Below are 25,993 nucleotides of genomic sequence, written 5' to 3' on the forward strand. Positions count from 1 at the left end.
ATTAGCTGATAATAAGAAAAAAAAATGCCTGCTTCCTCGAATCACGAATGAGGCAGAGGCGGAGAGTTATGCATAGCTAAAAGCGGCGTCGTTAGGGGCCGCACTAATTAGTCAACGAGCGCCCGCTTATTAAATTGAAAATGAGGGCTCATTAAGAACTTTTTGCCACTCTATATAGTGGAGCGGCGAGTTCCCAGCACTTTTTGGGATTCTTTTCATTTTGATGCTTCATGAAAGGAACACTAACTCGGCACTTTACGGGCTGAGGTGCTTCGCATGCTTTAACTCCCGGTTTTTACTTTTGTCTTTTTTTGTTTAGATTAGCAGACCTTCGGCGATATGAAAAAAAAAAACTGCCACACCGGGCCGTGTTTAGACAAAAGCGGTACAAGAATTACAATATATCCCCCCCCCCCCCTCCAGCCTCGTTGACGGTAGTGTTGCAACCTTCTTAGATTTTCGTAACCAATCCTTAATAGGATCGATGCAGGGAGTGTGTACAGTGTCTGTTACCGTCCGTTGAATCATCCGAGGTCTTGACATCTAAACGGCTTCAAACATTGGTTACACGGTCCATTAATTTGACATAGACACATTGCTTGCATAGTTCGTTGGCTGATTTAGTCATATTCAATACGCATCCACTCAGTGTCGCCCCGTGCTGGTTGCGGGTCTAGTCGGTTCTGTGGTAATGGAGGCATGATAGAGCGAATTTTCCAGATTCTTTCTAGAAGGCAAGGGAGGCGAACGATTGGCAGTGTTTGCGCAACCCGGCAAAAGCTTGGCCAATATATAGACAGGTACTAAGCCCTGTCACTCAATTATCCTTGCAATGCCCCGCATATTGCTTGTCATACAAGCTGTGTGTTTCTGTACAAACTGAAAATGCCATTAGTTGTCGTTCGTGATTGCGGAAAGATATGAAATAATCGCGAAATTACTACACAAGGCGCATATTCAAATGCTTTTCTGTAAATAAAATCAAAAGTGCCTGGTTCCTGTGCTGTGAGTCTGAGATCACTAACTGCCACAGCTACTTCTCTCTCTCTCTCTACCTCTGTTGCTTTGAGTCAACTCTAGGCTGTCACTTGAAGGAAAGTACATGCATCTAAACGGTCAAAAAAAAAAAAAGCCCTGGTTCTAAAATCTGTGAACGACTCTGTACTGTGAGAAGCGCTCACGTACTGACAATGAAGATTCCGGCCAGCTGTGCCGTCTCGCCAGTCTCGGCTCTCCTCTCGTACGCACGCGTGAAGGGGACAGCTTGCAATGACAGACCGATGGCGCAACCCAATCCGTCTTCCCGCGCTCTCGAGATGAGAAAAGCTCGCGCGATAAATTTTCAGCCAACCGGATGGTCCCTTAGTCGGTCGGTCGGTCGGTACATCTGCCAGTTGGGCAGGCAGGCGCTTTTATTACGACTGCTCTCCAGGAGACATATTTCGAAAGCATTCTTTGTGAAGCTGCCGCCGAGGTTTTCCATATAGGAATACAAGCCAGTGGGCTTGCGCCATGAGTTATTCGTAGCGGTGACTTGCTTATATTTTTTTTCTTCGAAAATCGCAGCCTTCTTCTTTCGGGAGTGTATTTCTCAACGCTTGAACGCGCCGAATTGGAACGCCTTGAGGCACTGGGGAATACAAAGGGTGATGCAGCGACTGGAGTTTTCCGATTTCTCCTTAATCAAAATTCTACCGCATCTTGTTAAGAGGGAGCAATACGTAATGCATTGCTCTTCGTATGTATTGAGTTTTCAAATTGCGTATAACTTGTTTGCGCTGTGTAGAAGCGTTTTGGCGGTGTGTAAAATTTGGGCAATGTCGCTGGAAGAATACGGGGCCAAATTTGTTGGGTGGAACCAGTTATATACGAGTTTTTGTAAAATATTTTTTTTTTCTTCTTTTGCCGTCTTGGGACGGCGCTCGCGTAATTCTTTCGGTTTGAAGCGTCGCCGTGACGTCAGGAAGCGAAAGCGATCAAGACGAATACGTAGGAGGAAACGTAACTCAAGCCGTTTAGGATCTTCGCCTTTCCTTCTGGCCTCAGGAGCGCTAGACGCTGTCGCGCGCCATCTCGGGTGTCCGACATGCCTTGGCATCTACCAGCCTCCGTGCTAGGCAGCTAGCAGTTCCGCGTATTGGGTGACGGTGCGGAGAGGAAGTGGTTTGTTTTGCTGAAACTTATCCGGTATCGGGGAGACATTCGAGGAAGTTCGTTGACTGTAGCGTATGATGCGAACCTTTTTTCAGGTCGCAGATTCTTCTCATAGGGTTTGAGTATTGGTAATCATGACAGGGATGTTCTTACCTATCTGGAACTGTTTGTGCGTTTGAACGATCGATTGATTGATTGATCGATCGATTGATCGATTGATTGATTAATTGATTGATTGCTCGATCGATTGATTGAAGAGATAGTATAATAAGGCAAATCAGAATGAGTTAATGCAAGAATGACACATTTGCTCTGCTGTTACAGAATGCGCTGTAAGTACTAAATATGGTATTGGAAAAGCGCTATATGTTAACTATATCGCTCTCCTTTCGTCTAGGTGTGTACGGTTTTACGCCTTATTCTATCAGTGTGCGCGTGCGTGTGGTTTGATGGGAGCTTTCAAATCGCTGTCACCTTCTATGCATCTGCGAGATTCCTAGTTGTTCTTGACATATACTTATACCGCCTCACTACTGCATTCCTACTGTATATATGCAGGGAGGCTATTTGATTTCTTGTGCTGTCGAATAGACCTCCCGGGGCAATTTTTTTTCCTCGAAGAAATCGACTGCAGGTTTCTTCAGCTCCATCAGTGGTCGGTGTAGTGCTATACGCTGATTATGATGTCGTAAGTGCGGTTCACAACGCAGATTGTCTGGGGCACTATCAGACGCCGAGACGTATTGCTTTGTGGGTAGCTTCAAATATCAAAGGAAAGGAAAGTAATCTGAAATAAATTGGTAGAACTCCGCATTTAAACCGAATACATCTCTCAGCTGTTGGCTGCTGTTGTCGCCTTGTTTATCCTCGTCGGCGGGCCGAAACCCTTTTAATTTAAGCAAATGCAAAGTTGTTTATTGTATTCGCTTTGTGTTCGCGCTTTGAAAGACGGCGATTTCTCACCGGGCAGCCGCGCCGCTCTCGTTAGGGTTCGCCTTCACTAATGAGATCTTGATTAAAAGTATTCCGTTCGCCGCCCTCGGGACCGAATGCCTGGCGCGCTGCTTGCTTTCGGTAGGAGTGATAAAGGCGAAACTGCGTACGATCGTCTTCTCGGAAACAACGCTTGGAGCTGACCGGGCATGCGCGGAGCGGTGGGCTCCGGATATTATAATGCGTGCCGTCCCTTTGCCTTAATGGGTGAAGGGAATTCCTTAATTAGCGCCCGATATCCTCCTTGCGTGGGCGGAACATCTTGCAACAGCTTTCTTGTAATTACCGTAAGCACGCGATGGTTCCCGTGTCTTTACCGGTTTTTTTTCTTTGATTATTTTTTTCGGGAACCCGCTGCTGTGCTCTTTTACTGTTGGGCGCGTGCTTAAGTGGCAGAATATTTGCTTTGCCTGCTATTTCAGTTCGCGGGAGAACGTTCTGAACGCGGACTCCGAGAAACGGGATTTCTTCGAACGCGCGTCGAAGGCGGCTCAGCGCGCCATCTATGAATGACCCCTTAAGGAATGCCTTCGCGGACCCGGGCCTGTCTGCCTCGTATCCTTAAACCATCATAACTATCGTCTTTGTAAGCCCATCGTCATCCTAACCACAACCAGCATTACCATTATGAATATGAAGATGAATGTCATTATGTATGGTCACCATTTTTCTTTATTTCTTTCTTTCTTTCTTTTGCTTTCTTCTCCTTTATTTCCTTCTTTCTTTCTTTTTTCATTCTCTCTTTCTTTCCGTTTGGAGCAGTGGAGGCGATTTCGCAAGAACGCCTCTAAATTGCGCCTAGTCTTGCGAGCGCCCGCAGTGTGCGAACAAAACTGTCCGTCTTTTTTTTTTTCTCCCGCCGCGTATATAGCTCGTTCATTCCTTAATCCCACGCCTCGCCCCGCGGACTTAATAAAAAGCCGTATGGGAGGGTCGTATCGTCGACGAAGATGAGGTGGTCCCTCTACACGTAGGCTGCTTCCGGCTCGACCAACACCTTCCGGCTCGGGCCTCTCGGAGCCATCTACTAGCGTAATTGAGACTGAAGCCTCGCGTTCCTCGAGCCCGGGGTTTCATGCTCCGTCGCTGTCTCCTCGTATACCGCCGAGGTCCCCCCCCCCCCCCCCCCCCCCCCCCCCCCCGCCCTCTCTATCTCTCCCAACGGCGGCTAATTACCGACCGCCGGTCGCTATATAGGTGTGGCGCTTTGTTCGCGTTAGGCCTCGCCGCAAGGCACCCCTGCGCGAGGACGCCGTTCTCTCCTCTCCCCCTTTCATCTCACCCTCTCCACTGACCTTTCCCTCGCCCCGGCTATCTCATTGGCGCGCCCTGTTTCGCTGGATCCGTGCATAGTTTCGGTAAGCCATAGCTGGCGTCATCCGGTCAATATAGGCCTGATAGTCGTGTTCGTTTCGTGGCGTGAGCCATCTCACCTCGCCGGCTTCTGCGGAATGGAAGCCGACGCTGCAGGAACCCGTAGTGAAACCGGTGCCTAATCACGAGTGAGATTCGCGCTACTTTAGCTGCAAGGAACAGAGTAAATGGGATGAAACGCGCTCCACATCACTGGATCATTCCTTTGAAGGGATTGGATGAGCGCCTTTTAAAACCCCCGCATTGTTCTGTGTGTCGTGAAGATTGTGCAAATTTTACTCAGAATTATGAATGGGTGCAAAAAAAAAAAAAACGCCTGTATACTTGATCCATTGCGACGGAGGTGCTTTATTGGTCAAATGTTTTAGGGAAATCCCCCAAGGTGGAGTTAATTTGTTATAAGGGAGTAATTACTCAATGACATCCACCCAAGTGAAAAGCTGTATAGATTTCCTTTGTAGCCAATGGCTGTGCTTGGCTGGATGCCAATGAGCAATTACACCCTTATTGCCGATGCTTTATGCTCCTGTCTTCTAGGCGCATATGTTATGCGGCATGGTCAAAGAAGTGGTAATGATGTTAGCAGGTAACAGCGACAAAGTGCACGTACAGGAAGGAACTCTACTACGTTGAGAGCAAATCTCGCACACACGAAAAAAAGAAAAATCGGAATAGCGACTTCAGTAACCATCAGTGACGTGAAATTGGATTAAATTAAAAACGCGAAATGACGCGGTCTCTCGTATTAACAGGGGGGGGGGGGGGGGGGGTCTATACTTTGCAGCGCAGCAGACTGACGCCACTAGGAGCATGGTTCTCGGCGGCAGCGTTAGAAAATAGGGCGGAGTTTGGCATGCGGGATGTTCGGTCCTTCATTTATGCACCCGCACCTGATGCGGCACGTGCACGATTGAAGGAAACTGGATTAGTGCCTCCCTCTTGCTGCGGACCTAATTTCGAAGGGTATACGAGCGAACGCTGTGTTCCCACTTCCCCCTTAAGCCTGAGACCATCCTTGTCAACAAAGGTAATCAATGAATGAATGAATGAATGAATGAATGAATGAATGAATGAATGAATGAATGAATGAATGAATCTTGACTGAATCGACAGAACTCGTAGCCGTATTTTAATGCGATAGCATTATAGTCGGGTACAACTCAAGACCCAAGCGGCTTTTCCCTGTCAAAGGACCCCTGCCAGCCAATGGCGTCGGCCGATTCTCATGACCCTGCTTAGCGTGACAATGCACGGAGCGGTCCGACAATGCAAGGAGGGGACTATATCCCGACTATGGAGGGAAGGGACCATCCCCTTTCATCCGCTACTCCCTGCATTGTCACGCCAGCAGGGTCATTTGAATCGGCCGACGCAATTGGCTGGAATGGGGTCCTTTGATGGGGAGAAGCAGCCTCGTTCTTGAATTCTATCCGGCTATAGAAGGCTCATCGGGGAAAAACAGTGTGTCGTCGGTCAGAAAATTCGCTTGCTGGCTGGAGGGAAATTTCCTGGCTGACGTGAAGTGGCGTCACTTCTGGTAAAGACATCAACTGCTTCTAATGCTGTCTCACTGTCGACGCATAATGTATTTAGGTGTCCCTGGGAAATTTTTCAATGCTTCCCGCTAGTACAAAGTGACTCACGTCCCCTAGAGCTCCGACAGCGGGGCACTGTTTTAGCTGGAAAGAGCTCGGAGCCTGGAGCTTTACGACTTTCGTTCTGCTATCCTGGCGTCGCCTATGAGCCCGGGCCCATGTATAGATGTCGAATCGGGGCACGGAGCGGCGTACTAGCGAGGTGGCGCATCGAACGGTTCGCTTCCTCTCTTCTCGGGTCCTGCTTTTCGTCTATATATATCGATTGAAACGATAGAAGGCTTTGAGCCGGATAATGGGAGGGTAATGAATACAGCGACGCACCTGGGCTCTTTTGGAAGCGGTATTCATTTGTTTGTTAGGTAAGTTTGAGGGCGTCGTTAGTGTTCTTCGGGGATGATACACTGGTAAAAATCTGCGCTGTTGTGTTGGAACAGTGGGCTGATATATCGTCTCGGGTGCGGGACCAACCTGTGTTTGCCCGACGCAAAAATGACGCGAAACATGAATATACGCTCGAGCCCGCGTCAGCCTCGTTTTAACGGGTTTTGCTTACGGCGTGGTGCTGAATACTATATTTTTTTCTGCGTTAATAAAGCCGGCGGGTAAGTCGACGATTCCGCTCTTTAAATCAACCCGTTCTTGCCCGGGTGCCCACTTGTTTCTAAGTGTTATACAGCTGCGAATCAAAAGAAACGGATTAAGTAGAAAACAAGAAGCGAAATTATTGCTTCTTTTGTTGCGTTACGAACGGCTTGAAAGGAGAATGACATTTATTACGGGCCTCTTTTCTGTAAACAACTTGAAAGCACTATAGTCGCCTGTGTTTGGAACTTTTATTTCCAGGATCGACAGATGTTATGAGCAAATCGAAAAAAAAGAACAAACAAAGAATAGCGTTAGACTGAGGTAAACTGATAGTGAGCGGGCTTGGAAGGAGTGTTTTGTAGAGGGCTGTGTTAACAAGCGTTTGTGTTGTGCAGGCGTTGTTGGTAGCAGGCGCTCGGTGGACGATAGTGGCTGCACCGCATGAGAGCTAGCTACAGTGGGGAGGGGGAAGGGGGGTACGGTAGACCCTTAGTTACCGCACGTGCTATGGGTGGACTCGGGACTTCCCGTCACGTCTACTGGTCATGTACCACGGGTGCCACGCATCATTGTACGCGCACAGATCGACGGATCGACCACGCTGGCAAACAAGGCAGGGGACATCGGCGTGCCCGCTGTGGCCAATGAGGAAATCGGGGTTAAGCTTTTTACAAACACACGCACAAAAGAAAAAAAAGGTGCCCGTGACTGAAGGACGGTCACGTGGGGTGACAGTGGCATTTTCCTTGGGTGTGTGCAGAATATAATATAGTCACAACACTGCATAGGCACGGGGCTTGAAGCAAAAACACAGCTGGGCACTTTAAAGGACACTGAGCACCATTTAGCACCTAAAGTTTTTTAGCACTTAGCACCCAGTGTTTAGCGCGACATATTTTTTTTTTTGCTTGCATAAGCCGCAAAACGCAGCAGGGTGTTGCTGCAGAAACACTGAAAAACCGAAAAAAAAAGCGTTTAAGGCACCTTGAATTCTTAAAATTTTCTTTTATTGTATGCCTTCTGACACACTTTGTTCGTGGCATCAGTGCTAGCCGCTTGAATTCGTAAAACAATAAAAAAAATAGGATATGCATATTCCAAAGCGTCGCTAGGCCGATGTTCTCCATCCGAGGGAACAGAAACGCAGGCCTCATCGCTGCAGTTTGCTGTTCGTATAGCTAGTTGCTGTGGTCGTCGCTGGAGGGCGCCACCCTCCCTGAAAACAGTGTGGCGGTATCCATCCAGATGTCGGTGTAGGCACTCACACTCTTCCTGAGGTCTTCAGGTTTAGAGATAACAGCGATCATGGTGACTAAATCAGCGATGTAGAAATTATCAAAACGCGATTGGAGGATTGGCGTCTCAAAAGGAGTGAGGTGATGTAAAGTTAAATGCGCAGGATTAGAAATTGTATTTAAAGTAAGTAACGAATTTGAAGACCAGTTTATTACACCGTCGTAGGAATACAAAGGTAAAAAAAGATCTAAGCATGGTGGCAACTGCCACCGCCTGGTTTCAAAGTGGGCGCTCCTATCTTCCATTCATCCATCCACATAAAGTGCCTTGATGCCAACGTCGGCATTGTGGCATCATGGGAAATCGTAGCAAAACAAGTCGACGCTAGGAGAGAACGCGTTGCCGTGTTTGATGCACCCGTCTTACTGCCGTTTCCGTAGAATGCGTCTGTACTGGACGAAGCCATGTCAGCTCTATGGCATACACGTGTTTGCTGTACCGCCATAGTTTCTGTATAGGTTGCCCTTATTCTACCAAGCACGTCCAGGGTCCATGAGATGGAAACCGACTGACGAACTTTGGGAGCCATTGTTCACGAAATGTCACTTCGTTTATTTTCCTTTTATTTCTGAGCGCCGAAATGTCGGCATTCTTGCTTCAGAGCTGTCTCCAGATGTCGCTGGCTGAACTTTCCTTTGTCTTCGGGCCGAAGAAACAAGCTGAGTTGGGTGGCCTTTTTCGTTGCTTCTTTTCCTTGTCTTCGCTTCGCGTTAATGTCGCAAGGGGGCGCCTGGAACGATGCACTTCCTATCCATTGCATTACTATGGTCGTTAGCACGTATACAGCTAACGGTAAAAAGACTGGTTAGCGCGCTTACAGCTAACGGTAAAAGTAATGGAATAGAGAAAAGAAGGCGACATATGGCCGGGAAAAGTCTTTTTGCTGGGCAGCATCCGTCGATTTCTTTTCGGATCCAAGTGTTCCTGCTGACACGTCGCTGCTATATCTTCCCACTAATGGCACCTATGGCCCAATACTATACGGCGTCTCTGGAGATATGGAAGCAAAAGCCCCACGCATTACTTCCTGCGCACTCTCTTGTTTTTTTGGTCGTATATCCCCCCCCCCCCCCCCCCCCGTCGTCGTATTGTCGTTCAGTCCAGACAACTAACGGCAATAATACCTGCGCAGATGTCAACCCTTCTCTACTCCCTGTTAAGCATGAAATGTGTTAAGCATGAAATGCTTTCAACCGCCATTCTTCTCAGTCTCAGTCGAACGTATCGTTGCGAAATCGCGACGAAACTAATCAGCAAACTGCAGCTGATATCTCCCTCGATATCGACGTCGAACCTTCTCGCCACAACCTTCATATTTTTTTATTATATTGTGCTTTCGGTTTCACCTCTAATCGATGGTTCTCGTTGCAATTATTCCAAAGTAGAAGCCTGGGCGAGTTGGTAGGTACCTATTCTAAAACAGCGCGAGCAAGACAAGGACGAATTTAACAATATTCTTTCAAGGAGGCAAGTTCACTCCCTTCCAAGGGCTTTGACGTGTTACATACACATTGACACACTTACACAAAGGGGAAGAGGTAATCAAAGAGCACATAACCCTCTTACGCTTTTTATCGCTTTTAAGGCCCTTTACGCCTTATGACGTCGACTGCTTCTGATTACATCTGCCACTTCCTTCCTATAATTTGCACGTTTTGCTCAATAAAGTTTAGTTGTATGTCAGCGCTCGTGTTCTACGTTTCCTTCGTCCTTGTCTTGTTTGCGCTGTTTTAGAATGAATGAATAAATGAAAGAATGAATGCAATCATTATTTGTCTCCTCAGCCCCTCATCTGTAGAGCTTCTGCAGTGTGTGTGTTATTCATAACAAGAAAATCGTTCATTTGTGCATTTCTTTTCGTACTGAAGGTGCCCATCCATTGCAAAAAAAAAAAATTGAGGCAGTCTGTATACTGTCTATAGTACTTTGTCTATAACGTCTATAGACTCTCTGTATACAGACCCTAGAGAACAGCAGTACAAAGCCTATAGACAGTCTATAGCGAATCTATAGAGATATGACCATACGCTTTTAGCAGACTTTTTTCTATAGACTATGAATAGACAAAACGAAATATCTATAGTAAGACAATACAGCCTATAAGAAGTCTATAAACTGTCTATAGATCATTTTTATATGTCCGTCACGCCCGAAACTCCTTCCTATAGCACTCGCTGGCGTCGTGTCCCTCTGCGCCAGCACGGAGCCAGCCAATAAGGCGCTCTCTTCAGAACGTCGCCGCTTCGAGCGCCGCCTGGCTCGATGAATAGCGTCCGCGCTGACCCGGCAACGGCACTTGTATACACACACACATCTGGGACGCATCCGATTATTTGCCAGGGCCTCTTCTCTGTTCTCTGGAAGCGCACCCCCCCCCCCCCCCCCCCCCCCCCCGGTCGATTGGAGGACGCCCAAAGCGCACAAGAGGCAGACTGTCGCGCCATACGTCACCAGCGACTGCTTTGCGAAGGCCAGTGGGGGATTATTGGGTTTTTAAGCGAGACTGCGAGCTAGCTAGAGATACGCCGTAACGGAATACTGGGTTAGATAGAGGGAATATGCAGAAAGAAAGGCTGGGAGGTATAAGCGGTATAGCGAGAAAGAGGTACTGGCTTGCCTGGGTACATTCTCTTACAAAAACTTCTTTAGACAATCTATAGACTGTCCATAAACTTCTGTCTGTGAAGTCTGTAGACTTTATAGACAAACCCTGGAGAACAGTCTATAGGCAATACAAATCTTGTAGACAGTATATAGACAATCTATAGATTTATGGCCATACACTTTTAGTAGACTTTTGTCTATAGACAGTCCATAGACTATGAATAAGCAAAAATAAATATCTATAGGAAGGCAGTATAGTCTATAAGAAGTTTACAGGCTGTCTATAGACCATTTTTATAAGGGTTGGGAAAGGGGAAAAGCGGATATAAAAGAGGAAGGAAAAGAAAGGAGAGTTAAAAATCGCGAGTTTCAAGTAAAGTAGGGAATTTGAGTACGGCTAAGTTATAGCCAATCGCTCAACGCGCGCTGCCCTCAAGGAAAGGAGCAGGGCCTGACAGAACTGTGTATCAAGTTCGACCATATGGTGTTCTTTAACGTGCACTAAAGGTTCTCTTAATGTTAAACACTCGCAGCGTTCCTTGTGCACGTAAGCATCCATAGATCAGGCGTTGAGTCTCCGGCTTGAGTTCATTGCCGTTGGCTTCTTTCGCCTATTTGATTTCACGAAAGGACATGCATTGAAAGTCGGAGCTTGTCACCGATGTGAACTCCTCCCGCTTATTTCGAGAAATAGGTCTTCTCCCGTCGCCCACACGGCGTCAGCTCGTTCCGTTGTATTCGTAACGCGTCCACTCTGCCCGTGCCGCGCATGTTTACCTCCTCGGTATACATAGCATAGATGAAGATGTGCGACGGGTGTTTCGCCCCACCGTTTTGCTTTTGTCCCTTCGGGGCAACTGGGGTCGCGGTACGTCGATTTCCGGCCGCGATAAATATCGATTTTCGGCGACTGACCTTTTTCTTCCTCGCCCTCTTCACCGGCCAGCCAGTTTCACGCAGGACCGCTGTCACCACAAACACCGATCAACCTCGCGGGAGCTATGGGCCTGGCCTCACTCAGCGTACTGTTCTAGGAATCGGTTGCTTGCACCGAAGAAACGATTCGCACCGAACCGACACCTTTGGCTATCGTGATTGGTTGGCTGCTATCCTCAGTGACTTACAGAGAGCACTGTCTATCGGCCTCGGATTGGCTGACGCCGGCTCTAGCGTCCGCAACGCTGCACCGTTTTAAGTAGGCGCTGGGTAGCTGCACTGCGCTCAAATTCATCGGGGAGCCGCCTGCTGGTATACCTACTGTGTGTGGGCGTGGTTGTGTTTGGCGCCGGTGTGTATAGTGCTTATAACGGAAACAGAGGCTGAGGGGGGGGGGGGGGGGTGCTTAACTGAACCTCTACAAGTGCGATAAACCAGCCATATATAGCTGTACCCCGACCCGGAACACTCTGTGAGCCCTGTTTTCCTGCGTCGAGCTCTTCATTGTAAACGATGTGGCAGTGGTCACGAGGGAATTCGCGATGCACACGTGTGAGCTCCCGAGAGCGCTCGCGAGGGTCCTATTGGTTACTTAAGCGTCGCGCAGTAGCTGTTACACAATGTGTCACTACTGCTCACAATGTGTCACTACTGCTACATACACTTCCTACTACCGCCGCTATAAGTGTAAGCGCTGGGAAACACTTTTCCCCCTTCGTATATTCCTCTTCGCTTTCTCTCCTGCGTGCGGAGTCATGAAAACCACTACGGTTGACACGTAAAGCGTGTCACCACTCCTGCTTCGCAGGGATTCATTCATGGCTGTCTGTATGGGTGTAAAAAAGGAGTAAGCTGTCCTCTAGCGCAGTCCCTTTTACTTCCTGTTTTACTCCTTTCTGCTTAGAGTGCGGGACAGGTCAGCTGGGCTGCGTTTAGACCTTTCGGCGTCGAATTCGAACTTAATATCGTACTCTGCCGTGAAAGTAAGTCCCCACCTCCCACCTCCCAGCTTTTATTGTCTCGAGTGCTACGGTTAGTGTTGTGTGAAATGTAAAATAATTTCTCACAAGACTGCGTTTTGTGCGCTTGCGCACATCGAGCTAGTTTGTAAAAAACTCTTGATAATTTTTTTTTTCATTTTCGCATCCGCTCGATGGAAGAAGAGCCCGAGTGTCTGCCGATAAAGCCTACAGAGACAGGAGCGACATTCACAGGCTTTCAATCTTGCTTAAAATAAAACGTGCGTCATGAGAGCCTTCGCGACGAATTGAATCGTTTATGTTTCTTTCCTGCGCGCGCGTATATATCTACATCTGTATCTTCCATATCGAGTTTCTAAACGGCACGACCAATTTACGCCAAGAGTGACCCGCGGTTCCAAGCGCCGGCTCTTCCTGGTCTCCTTAATAACAGGGCGCCTTTCCACGACGAAATGCCGAGTCCAAAAGTGCGTCACCGGTGCCCGTCCGCGCGGCATTTCGAAATAGCCACAGCGTTCCGCCTCGGCGCTGCTGTATTCCAATCGGGCTCAATATGTCAAGAACAACGCGTGCAAACTATTCCGAGGCCGTGCTCGTGCGTCAGCATTTGCACGTGTCCTTGGGAGAGAAAAGTCTTCACTTGACACACCAGTCTTGCAACGGTGCTCTGGGATACCACCGTTCCCACCTACGCCGCCTACACTCTGAATAGAATGGAGTTAAAGGGAGTAAAATGTCGTGCGCTAGAAAACAGCTCATTCTCTTTTTACCCTTAACTAAGAACTCACTCTCTTTTTACTCCCTTTTGCTCTCTTAGATAACATCTTCCTTTTAATCCCTTAGATAACATCTTACTTTCTTTTACTCAATTAGATCACAGCTGACTCCCTTTTACTCCTTTAGATAACAGCTTACTGCCTTAGATGACATATCACTCCTTTTTACCCCCTTTACTTCCTTAGATAAGAGCTTACTCCCTTTTGCTCCCTTAGATAAGAACGTACTCTTTTACTCCTTTAGATAACGTCTTACTTCCTTTTACTCCCTTAGATAACATCTTACTCCCTTTTACCCCATTTACTCCCTTAGATAAGAGCTTACTCCCTTTTGCTCCCTTAGATAAGAACTTACTCTTTTACTCCCTTAGATAACGTCTTACTTCCTTTTACTCCCTTAGATAACATTTTACTCCCTTTTACTTCCTTAGATAACAGCAAGTAAAAGGGAGTACGCTTTTATAAAACACGACGTGTTACTCCCTTTTCGTTCCCATATAGGCGTATTTGTGTGCAGAGTGTACAGCGTGCATGCGAGAAATGCCTTTTTGAAAATAAGCGTAAAAACTCGCTCTAGTATAAAGTGAAATGCATCAAAGTCTTAGGTGCACATAATGTGAAGAAAGACATCGAAAAGAGATGAGGAAAACTGAAAAAAAGAGAAGGAAGGAAAAAGAACTAAGCGCAGTATATGCAGCATTTTTTGTGAAGAGAGAGAGAGAGATATATGCACACTGTTCACACTATTTAAACTGCGCACGCCGAACTAACAATACGTGCACTACTAACGCTATATAAATTAAGAACAACTGGCGAGAAATACCTACATCATTCACGCTATACCAGTCAGCCTATGGCCCATGTGAACAATGCTTGCAGCGATACCCAGCGAGCTCACTGCAAGATGTGCAGGCTAAACACCCCCCCCCCCCCCCAACCTTCATCCAACCCCCAGAAAAAGAAGCCAATAAGATTAATGGACTGGGCTTACGAGGAGCGAGCAATAGCTCTCACCAGCTAGGCGTATCGATTCGACTTGAGACTTTGAAGACGATTTCCGGGCGCGGCTCCACAGCGCTGGTCGAACCAGGAAATGCACGTTTATTCGCGAACGCGGCTCGCATAGCGAGGGAAATGTAATATGAATACAATAGGAATGAAACCGGGGTGATCCTCAGGGTATATATTTATTCACTGAAGGGCGTGGCTTTTTTGAAAACTGTAGAGGTGGGCTAAAAACGGGCTAAAAATAGTCGCATAGTGCTGAATTCCTTAACCTGGCTCCGACGTTTATCGATGACGGTATCTTGCTCTCGCGGGACGGGCCCTAAGGGAAACACCGATGCACACCATCGCTCTGACACACACTGTCCATAACATCATTACTTTCGAGTATTAATTGCTTCAAGTACACTCCTTTAATTATTCCTTGTTTTCGGTCTCTTAGAAGTGTAGTTGAATGAAATAACCCTCCCGACGGGATATTCTAACGCAGTTAAGGTGGAGAGTACACACAAAACAAATTCTCACCCTTAAGGGTGCAAATCAGCTGTCCCCAGACGAACACCCTTTTGGGTGCTAAAAAGGGCGCAGAGATCAGCACCCTTCAGGAAGGGTGCACAGCATGAACGTTTAGAGGGCGCGCATCAGGCCAAGGCTTTTGCTTCATGGGTGGATCAATGTGGAGCACCCTTCGAACATGCATTCTTAGAGGTGTTATGAAAAAATAGTACCCTTTAATCAGGGTGCAATTATTACATCCTGTAAAGTATGATTAGGTGCACCCTTCCTTAGGGGTGCTGATCTCTGCACCCTTTTTTAGCAGCGAACAATTGGAAAAGGGTGGTCGTCTGGGGGCAGCTGATTTACACCCTAAAGGGTGAGAAATTGTTTAGTGTGTAGAGAGCTATAGCCGGATACTATACTCAAGAACGAAGCGGCTTTTTCCCCGTCAGAGGCCCCCTTTCCAGCCAATGGCGTCGGCTTATCCTCAGGACAATGCAGGGAGTGGCAGACAAAACACAATAGCCCCCCCCCCCCCCTTCATTGTCGCGTCGCTAATAATTAAAAAGAAAGCCGATATTCCTGGTTCATATGATGGTCTTCTCCATTCTTTAAGCTTCTCTTGGCGTGGTGTTGCAGCTAGCGTTGAGGTACTCCTTCATATATCGCATGTTTCCAGCTGGCGCATGCTCCAATGGACAGATTCGTTCTTCGTGAAGGTAACATGCGTGACAGGAAGTCGGGGGATTTGGGGCCAAGAAGTAGCAAACAGCCGCGCACAAACATGACAAGACGCGAGACAAACGCAGATGCGCTTGTCGTATCCCACGTTTTCAACTTCTTTATGTACTTTCGCCTTCCTGCACCCCCCTCCCCCCGATTTCCATCGCCAACTCTTTCTGTAAACAAATCGGGGCGCGTAAATAAGAGAGATGTCGCCGTGTTCGCGTCGCGCTGAGGAGAGTTATATTTGAACATCCGCTACACGTGCCAGTCCAGTAGTTGTGCGCGGCAAGAAATGCAGAAAAAAAAAATAAAGAAAACGGATATGTGAGTTACAACCGGCGCCCCGGTCCTCTCGCTGAGTGTATCTTTAACTTCGACGGTTGACTCTTGCTTTGCGCTTTTCGAACGCGTTGTCTCGATGTTCTGAGCTGCACGTGTGGCGTTCGGATATTTCTCCACGTTTCGTGATTTATTTGTTTACCGCCGGGTGTCTTTTTCAGAGACTCTATAGGAAGTGCGCAAAACGAACGTTATTTTTTTTTTCCTTTTCACGCAGAAATATGCGTCGCGCGTGCATTCGCACTAAAGGAAGATGCCTGCATCGGGTTACAATAATGGTAAATCGTAAACCTTTTCTCCGCCCATATGTTAATGCCTTTTGCGTTTTCATCATCGTAGAACTTTTTTTTTTTCACGTGTGTTCCTTGTTTCGCCCGCAGACGTTAAGTATGCATGCAAGTGACACGTGATACTAACGATCGCTAACGTACCTCGACTAAGCTCTCAAGCCCACGTGCCGACTTCCTGCGTTAGTAGCATTCGCCTGTTCGCCGCCCTGTCGTCATTACTTAAAAGAGCTCCTTGACACCCCGACGGCGGATAATTCGTTATGTGTGACTTTGCTTTCTTTATATTTTTTCTTTTGGACTTGGAAACCTCATTTCGTTTTCCTGGAAGTCGAATGGAGAGGGGAGGGGGGGGGGGTGTTTCTGTTCAAAAATAAGCCTTTCGAAGCCAGTCAAGTGGGCTGGTACGCTTGGCCGCAGGGAAGATACACTCGGCGGCATTCCCTAAGGGGTCGTATATCAAGCGCGATGCAATGGACTTGCGTGGCAGTTTTTTTGGAAACGCCCCCTTCTCTTGCGCGGCGGAGTCTTAAGCAGGACGCTTGGCACTGAGGAAGCGATAACAAAAAAAAAAAACACGCCCTATTGCACAGCATCGCAGTAAGATACTTTTTGATCAGTGACATCGTTGCGGCAAGGGTAGCTGTTAATAAGTTCCAGTTAACTCCTGCCTTCCTCGGCATCGCCGATTTGTTTTACTTACGCAACGTCTGCAATAACTTACCCAGAACTAATTAATGCCTTTTTAATGTAAAACGTGTTAACTTTACCCGTACTGTTAGGTGCACGTTACGTAAATCGTACCAGTTTATTTTGCGTTGTCAGTGTTTCTCTAGTTGCGTTTTTAAAACTCCAGCTGACTGTAAGCCCATTAAAAAAGCCGCGAATATTCGACCTTGTTTTCGGTATTGGCACAAAATCGTGCCTGTGTTTTCGCTATAAATAAGGCATACAGAACACTTCCTTCCATAGATCCAGCACTCTCACCCATCATTGTCATTATCACCGGCGATACACCGACGCCACCACTGTGCGCTAAGTGCGCGATCAATCATTCCTTCCCCCGTGTAACGCCAGCACCTACATTACGCGGAGCAGAGGGTTACATAAACTGGCTGTAAGCGCTTCGTCCGCGTATGATAATGTATGCGCGATCATTGGGAATGCGTGCTAATAAGGCGTAGAGCCGTACACGCTGTCTTTGAAAAAGTAAAAAAAAGTTATTAAAAAGTTCGCTCACGAGGACCGCACCGGGGTTAGTTTGAGGCGTAGAGGGAAAGAGGGGCTGTCTCCTAACGTCGCGGCGAGCGGTGTCGTCAAGTGCTCGCGAGCACAGCGCTCACTATAGCGGCATTTCGCAATTCCCTTTAGCGACGTACGCAGAGGGGGGCTTAAGCCTCGTCGCGCAAATCGCTGGCGGGTTCATTAATTCCGAAGAAGACCTTCGAGAGATAAAAAAAATAAAACGAAATGCGGCAAAGTAAACCCGCTCGTGGAGTGTGTGGGCACAGGTCGAGTCCTTCGGCTCCATCGCCTCGGCCCTGCTAACCCTATACTGCCTGAGGTGCAAGACCTTGTCTCCTGTAATGTAGCCGGCAACGCCGTGCTCGGGCTACAGCCCTTAGAAAAATTTCTTTAGACAGTCTATAGACTGTCCATATACTTCTGTCTATAAAATCTATAGGCTCTCTGTAGACAAACCCTAGATGACAGTCTATAGGCAATAAAAATCCCATAGACAGTCTATAGACAATCTATAGATTTATGGCCATATACTTTTAGTAGACATTTGTCTATAGACAGTCTATAGATAATGAACAGACAAAATAAATATATACAGGCATTCAATAGAGCCTATAAGAAGTTAATAGACTGTCTATAGACCATTTTTGTAAGGGAGTCTCCAACAAGAAGAGCAATGCCTCAATAATTTGGCGGGGCTCTTTTATCGGTCTCTCCTTTCAATTTTTTTTTCTTCTGAAAAGAGGTTGCCCACACAACGTTTTGTACGAAACTAGACAAAAACCACGCTGTATATCCGGCTGAAACAGCGGAGGGAACCCCCCCCCCCCCCCCATCCTCCCCGGTAGCGGCATACATCAAGGAGCCCCGACCCCCTCTGGGAAATTCGGCTAAAACGCTCCCTTCCGGCGCCCTGAGGGTTAATGTGAAGGTCGTGCCAACTTCTTCTATCAAACTTCCCTTCCAACCCCCACTCCCGACCCACACTATCTCCACACGCGGCTTTTCGCTGATGTTGCTGGCCCAGACAAGGAGCCACTGAGAGCCTAACAGTTGCCCCGGGGGCCTGAAAGAATGGCGGTGTTGATCGATCCCCTTTTCCTCTATTTGCTCCTATTTCCACTCTGCCCGTTTCTCCGTTCTTTATTCGCCTCGTGGGTCATCCGTGAGTTCGGTTCCCGGTTTTGTTATTCATTAGACTTTGGCAAAATGAAGCGAGCAATCGGGATAAAACCGGTCTGCGTTTTCGCGAATGTGTACATCAGAGTTGGTACTTAATCGGGAACTGCTGTCAATGGCGGATCGGGTGGAGCAGCACGTTTAGCCGAGCACAACGCCCTACAGCACGTTGTCGTGTGGTCCGCAAAACTATATAAATGAGGTACACCTCCCGTGTTTCCCCTTACTGGATCACTCTAACGCGTTATCCATCTGAGTAATGAGAATGCTTGTTCCGAATTTACTGGATTTCGCGGAACACTGAAAGATGTGCCGCGCGCTTTTATGCCTTCAAAAGAAGTTTTGAACTGTACTGTGAGAAGGGCAGGTTAGGACGGATGGTTTAGGACGACGCAAGTTATGTGTGAGTTGAGGCCTAAAGGTAAAGAAAAAAACAAAGGCACTGGTAAGAAAAAAAAAGTATGACACGAAACGAACATCAGTATAAGTGTCTCTACATACCCTCTATATACTCATCTCTTTCTTAGCATCGACGATCAGCATTACGTTGTGTGCAGGTTTTGTCGAACACATTTCTTTCGCTCATTGGTTCCTCGTGAATCTTTATACTCGTACCACAGCAGTACCACATCACGTTGGAGTGATGTGGTCTCAGTGATGTGGTCACCAGTCCGGTCAGCACTGCTTGCATTTTTTGCCTTTGAATAATCTTGAGAAAACAAACGCGAGATAAGAACGTCCTAGTCTAAACAAGATAAGAAAAAAATGGCAGGGACAATGCTTGTAATGCAGGGTCAAGATGGCCGGTGATGTTTAAGTGTAACAGAGTGGATTTCAAGAGAATGGCAAGCGTTGCACGGGGCGGCAAAATTAAGCTGGGCAGATGAGATTAGGAAGTGTGCGGAGATGAGATGGCCGTGGCATGCACAGGACAGTGTTAATTGGAGGGAGATGGCAAATGTCTTTGTCCTGCAGTCAACATAATTAGGCTGATGATAATTATGAATCTTGTGTGTGTGCGCGCGCGTGTGTTTGTGTGTGTTGGGGGGGGGGGGGGTAGGGGTGTCTGAGTGCGTGTGTTTCAGCAAGCCACTTCGTGCAAAAGTTTTTCCTTGTCTAGCGTCGACTGGTAAATGTTTTGTTCGTATTTATATCTTGTTTTCGTTCTTTTTGATCTCACTCTCTCTGCAATATCATCGCGCTTAATAATAATAATAATAATAATAATAATAATAATAATAATAATAATAATAATAGGTTTTTGGGGAAAGGAAATGGCGCAGTATCTGTCTCATATATCGTTGGACACCTGAACCGCGCCGTAAGGGAAGGGATAAAGGAGGGAGTGAAAGAAGAAAGGAAGAAAGAGGTTCCGTAGTGGAGGGCTGCGGAATAATTTCGACCACCTGGGGACCTTTAACGTGCACTGACATCGCACAGCACACGGGCGCTTTAGCGTTTTTCCTCCATAAAAACGCAGCCGCCGCGGTCGGGTTCGAATCATCGCGCTTGAAGGTACGCCAAATGTAATGGAATAAAACGGTCTCAGGAAGAAACAACTTAATCGTGGATTTTCCCGCGCGTTGTACGAAGCTCATGGAAGCTTCAAGCTGGCTTAACTTAATTCGCTCCGGGCATCCTGTTGGCTGGATGGATAGTACCACTGAAACTTGAATGCCAGCAGTCGATGGTTGACTTAATCGCGAGTCTTGCCTTTGGCGATGATTGCGTTGTAAGGATGCCGAAATGTCTAAGGGCTTTCGATTTTCCTCTGCGCAGGCATGGCGAAGACCAGATCGTGACCCCGTTTGCTCAAATCTTGGCCTCACTACGTAGCGTGCTGAACAACATTAAGCATCTCACCAAGGACGTACCACCCACGTGAGTCTCTCTCCTTCCCTTGGCACTTGTTCATTCGCCGCGTCGTTGTTAGCTGGGATGACAAACTGTTGCAAGATTTCGTTTGTATTTTGTGTCGCTGCTAAAATCAGTAGGTTTTCGAATGGCAAAATTGCACGCGTGCCAATATAAATATAATCGCAAGCCTATATTTATATAAATTGGATCGCTTTTTATTTCTTTTTGCTTTTTCAGGCTCTGTTGGCGAACGTTTTGGTAATTTTGGTGTGATAGAATAAGTACGCAACAGCGTTAACTAATCAGTACAGTTAACTTGAAGTAGGAGATGGCACTGCTTGCACTAGTCGACTAGCAATAACGGTTAGCTTTTCCGCCCTCGTTTGCAACCCTTGCTTTGCATAAAGTAGGATCTCTAGAAATATCAACCAAACCACGTTTACGCCTTGGCTGGAAGAATTCATCTGGGGACCATTAAAATTGTCAAGCAATTTCTTTTAGTTTTGCAGTCCTTGTGAATAGGGTCTACTGGGAATATTTTCTATGGTAAATAGGGTCTTTTGTGAATAGGGTCTATTGTGAATAGGGTATTTTGTGAATAGGGTCTATTGTGAATAGGGTCTATTGTGAATATGGTCTTTAGTGAATAGGGCCTGTTGTGAAGAGGGTCTATTGATTTGGCACTTCGCTGCAAGTCGACAGATAGGGTAAAGACCAGTTTAGAGGCGTACTACGTATCATGCCTAACACGAAGTAATTCTCTGCAGAATGAAGGTGCCGTCCGGGTCTCCAGGGACGAACACGAGCGGTTCTTCGCTATCAGGTGACTACGAAATGTCCAGCCCGTTTTTCGGGCTTGTTCTCGATGCATGCCGTCTCACTTGTCGCGGTGGACTAACTAGATTTGTATTCATTCGTGTCCACTTTCAGAGGAAGAATACAGCCAGATGGCCTCGACCACGGTAAAAGAGCTGGAGTGGTGTCTCGAGCAGCTGGAGACGATTCAATCGCACAGATCCGTGGGAGACATGGCCTCAAGCAAAGTGAGTTCCAGTCGCCTGTCTTGTGGGAGCTATGAGAATGTGCTTGTTGGGAGAGGCGTCCTGCCCTTCCTTCCTTCCTTCCTTCCTTCCTTCCTTCCTTCCTTACTTCCTTCCTTCCTTCCTTCCTTCCTTTCCTTCCTTCCTTCCTTTCTTTCTTTCCTTCCTTCCTTCTCGTGATTTTTTTTTGTCTCTATTGTTTCGGTTCTTTCGCTGCCTCATTCTTTTTCCTTTTCTTTTTTAATTAACAATCGGCGGTATAATTGACTGCATCTCTATCATCTTGTAACCCGCAGTTCAAGCGCATGCTCAACAAGGAACTGAGCCACTTCTCGGAGTCCAAGTCAGGGAGCCAGATATCCGAGTACATCTGCAACACATTCTTGGGTGAGTGGAGCGAGCAGTTATCAAGAGCTTCGCTCGACGTTCAGCGCATCACTGAGAACAGCTTGCTATGGTGCGGCGTAGTGCCTACTCCAATGTATTAAGCAGAACTATTCAGTGCGGATTACATTAAAGTCGACGGAATAATTTCAGCTCACGTGGACAGAAAATGCAGGTTACGACTGAGGGGGATAAGATGAAGTAAAGTGTCGCTGTGGTATGTTTGTGTTTTTGAGCAAAGGTTAGATACAGCAAATCAGAACTAGTGTTTCGTAGAAGACGTCGAATGAAGCGACTCTATCAAAAAACACGATCGATTTTCGAGAAAAAGAGCCCCCCCCCCCTTTTTTTCCATTATCTTCACGGTCGCCCATTGCCTTGGACGAAATGAAGCGGAGTAGGTGTCGCTGCCGTCGGCGTGCAAAATCACAAAACAAAAGCCTCCTTATGACCCAGAGGCTCATGCTCTAGGCGTCCTTCCTCCAGCGCTGCCTCTTCTCATTTGAACATTTAGAACGAGCCATTTGAGCCGCCATTGTCGGAGCATATAACAAAAATAAAAACACAAAGAAAAAATTCCCTACGTTAGGCGCCCCGCAGGAAGAAGGTAGAGAAGGACTTACGTACTTAGTCTGCTTCACTTTTTTGTATTAGGTGAAACTATGGTTCGTTGTAAATGAAACTAGGAAACGACAGCACGGGTATGTAGGCCCCCAAGTTGAGCACCGTAGCGACGCTACCTTCGGCACCGGCGATGACGACAAATATGATCACTTTCGCGAGCAGAAAATTCGCTCAAAATCATATTCTGCTCATTATATCAGCCTTCGTAAGCCTCCCGATTCTTGGCTATCCCGCAGTGTAGATATGTGCCACTAGCCGCCTGGAGAAGAACACTAGCAAAAACAGCAACGTTCGTAGGCCACTCTAGTCCACAATATCCAGCCCAGTAGTGGCAATAGCCAGCACTGCAATATCCAGTACTGGGCTGGCTATTGCAGACTGCGTGTGTTGTGTGTACCTTGATCCGGTCTCCGCGCCGCAGCAAGCAGACTTGGATCTGCGGTCGCCTGTAGGCCAGCGACCTCCACACATTCCCTGTAACTGGATGTCCTCTGCTTGTCACCTCCCACAGACAAGGTCCAGGACCTGGACCTCCAGGTGCTTCGGCCCGAGGAGTGCGTCGCCGTGCCCGGCAGTGGCGTGACAGGAGCGCCCGTTCCCGCGGTCCCCGGCAGCGGTGGCAAGACGCGCCAGCACCGGCCGTCAGACGCCATGTCCCAGATCTCGGGCATCCGGCGCTCCCTGCACCACACCAACAGCCTCACCACGCTGCCCAAGTACGGCGTGGAGACGCCCCGGGAGCAGGAACTTGGACTCGCGCTCCAGGATCTCGATCGCTGGGGCTGCAACATCTTCAAGGTGGCCGAGTACTCGGGCGGAAAGCCCCTCACCGCCGTCACCTACACCATATTCAAGGTACGCTCCTTTCTTGACCGTCCTGCGTGGAAATCTAGCTCGCTAGTGCCTTAAAACAAACAAACCTGGGTAACGCCTTGTGGCTATGTCACTTGTTGCGATGTGTAGACGTACTTCTTGTGTTGATTATCTCACGATTTGATTCCGGGATCTTGCGATGCAGTTCGTTTTGTACTGGTAGCTTAAGCAGTGCCTGCCACTCGTGCGACGCGTCGTCCTGACATACTGGTACTATTACTGCTCTAGCCTCGCAATGCATAACACTACAGCATTCATTCTAGAGTACCTCGCATTGTTGCAAGGTTTTGACGTGAAAATAACAAGCTTCACTTGCAGCTACTCAAATCTCACTGATCTGCATGTTAATCAATCGAAAGGTCTTCCTTCGGGTAACGCTTTATATAGCCAATGTATACCTGAGAGCAAATGCCGTGACGTGACAAGCCTAGAACGATTGATTATCGGAAATGAAAGGCGCGGTAACTGTCTCACCTCTTGCTGTACACCTCAACTGCGCCGTGAGGGAGAGGAAGAAGGCGGGAGCAAAAGAAGAGAGAGGTGCCATAGTGGAGGGCTTCGGAATAACTTCAACCACCTGGGGATATTTAACGTGCACTGGCATCGCACAGTACATGGGTGCCTTTTGCGTAAGGCCTGGAAAGGAGGAGTCAGTCAATGAACTTAACCAGCAAATCGTGCTCAAACCCCCTCCCCTAGCAGTGTTCTTGTTACGCATGGGCCCTACCCCCTCCCCCCAGGCTTTGCCATATATATATACAACTGCCTTGGGCCCTCTTCTAAAAAAATTTCTGCCTGCCGGGGTACCTTTGCACTTCATCACTGGCCAGAATGCGACCTGGCCGGACACAAAGGGTATCATTCATATGGAGGCTTGCATTTCTCACTTAAAGCATCAGCGGTCTCTGGTAGTCGTTCCTGATAGAAATCGCCTATCTTTATTTTTTTGCACAGGACCGTGACTTGCTGAAGACATTCGACATTTCGTCCAAAAAGTTTCTCACGTTCCTGATGACTCTGGAAGACCACTACCTGAAGGTCCCCTACCACAACAGCAGCCACGCGGCTGACGTGACGCAGTCCATTCACGTGCTGCTGCTGTCTCCAGCACTCGACACCGTATTCACTGACCTCGAGATCCTGGCGGCGCTTTTCGCCGGTGCCATACATGATGTTGACCATCCGGGCGTCACCAACCAGTACCTCATCAACACAAGTGAGTGCTGGCCCTAGCGGTCGTTAACACCGTCACCTCAAGGTATATTTTCAGTGCCTCAGCTCCACCGCCTGCATCTGTGTCCTGGTCTAGAATTAATATGCGAGACAAATTAACGGTTGGTTGCTTATAGGGTTTAACATCCCAAAGCGACCCTGGCTATGATGAACGCCGTAATGGAAGGCTCTAGATAATTTCGACCACCTGCGGTTCTTCAGCATGCAATGACATCGCACAGTACATGAGTCTCTAGCATTTCGCCTCCATCGAAATGCGTCTGCCGCAGCCAGGATTGAACCCACGTTTTTCTGGTCAGCAGTCGAGCACCATAACAGCTGAGCCACGATGGGGGCTGCATAACAAATAACAAATGTTTTGGTGAAGTTGCTGCTGCTGCTGCAAGAAAAAATTAATTTTCAGCTAGGTTGCAAGAAAGCAACACGCCACAAGTATAAAAATTGTTTCACATCGCAGGCACAAAATAAGCCATAAAGCTACTCAGGTTTCATCACATTTTAAAGCAGAGATCTCACAAAAACCACAAAACAACTCAGATTTCATCACATTTTAATGCAGAGATCATATTTAGTGTCACGGAACAAGTCACAAGCTCAGAGAAATACTTCATGATACTTTGATGCCTTAGTTCTTCTACAGCGGTGCTCAGTATTTCAATTTTTGTCGACATAGGTGCACCAGTTCAGCTTCATGTTCATGCTAAGTATACCCTTGAGACGAGGTTTGCCGTCTCCACATTTTCACCCCTTCCTTTGTTCTTCCAGAGATTAACAAATATTTTTTGCAATTTTTCTCTTTCTTTTCATACCAAATACACTAGGTTCCGAGCTAGCCATCATGTACAACGACGAGTCGGTGCTGGAGAACCACTCGCTGGCCGTGGCGTTCAAGCTACTCCAGGACGAGACATGCAACATCTTCGAGAACTTGACCAAGAAGCAGCGGCTCACGATGCGCAAAATGGTCATCGACATGGTCCTCGCCACGGACATGTCCAAACACATGAGCCTGCTTGCAGACCTCAAGACCATGGTTGAAACCAAGAAGGTTGCTGGTTCCGGCGTTCTCCTCCTCGACAACTACACTGAAAGGATACAGGTGAACTCTCCTAGTCTGCTTTCTTCTTGCTACCTAGAAAACAACCACTGTTTGCGTGTTCAAGACTGACGACGACAAGTCCGCTTGTCAAAACCTCGGTTGTGAGACTGAAGCTTCACTACAAACCCTCACTGTAATGGTTCAAATCACGTGCCTGCCTAACGGCATTAAATTTCAGGCATAAAGTCAGCCCATTAAATGCTCCCTTATGCATCATCAGCAGCAGTCTGACAAAGTATATTCTAGGACAAATGGTCTTCCCACTGATCTTCAATTACACTCAGGGACAGCTTTCTGTGGCTGTGCAGTGG

The 25,993-nt window shown here is 47.5% G+C and overlaps 1 protein-coding gene across 13 annotated transcripts in view; it reads left to right on the plus strand.

Moving 5' to 3' along the window:
- dnc (phosphodiesterase dunce) overlaps positions 1-25,993 on the plus strand; it is a 699,755-nt gene that overhangs the window by 660,477 nt on the left and 13,285 nt on the right. For all 13 annotated transcript variants that reach the window (XR_013309777.1, XM_077643097.1, XM_077643095.1 and 10 more), the window contains 7 exons: positions 20,352-20,453; positions 21,197-21,252; positions 21,360-21,472; positions 21,766-21,856; positions 22,989-23,332; positions 24,305-24,566; positions 25,405-25,682. Coding sequence is in view for 12 of the 13 variants with exons in the window: in XM_077643097.1 (XP_077499223.1) it covers positions 20,352-20,453; positions 21,197-21,252; positions 21,360-21,472; positions 21,766-21,856; positions 22,989-23,332; positions 24,305-24,566; positions 25,405-25,682 (1,246 nt within the window). In the remaining variant the exon portion in view is untranslated. The remainder of the gene's footprint in view (positions 1-20,351; positions 20,454-21,196; positions 21,253-21,359; positions 21,473-21,765; positions 21,857-22,988; positions 23,333-24,304; positions 24,567-25,404; positions 25,683-25,993) is intronic.

Source organism: Amblyomma americanum, chromosome 11 (assembly GCF_052857255.1).
Source record: "Amblyomma americanum isolate KBUSLIRL-KWMA chromosome 11, ASM5285725v1, whole genome shotgun sequence".
Classification (NCBI taxonomy): Eukaryota; Metazoa; Arthropoda; class Arachnida; order Ixodida; family Ixodidae; genus Amblyomma; species Amblyomma americanum.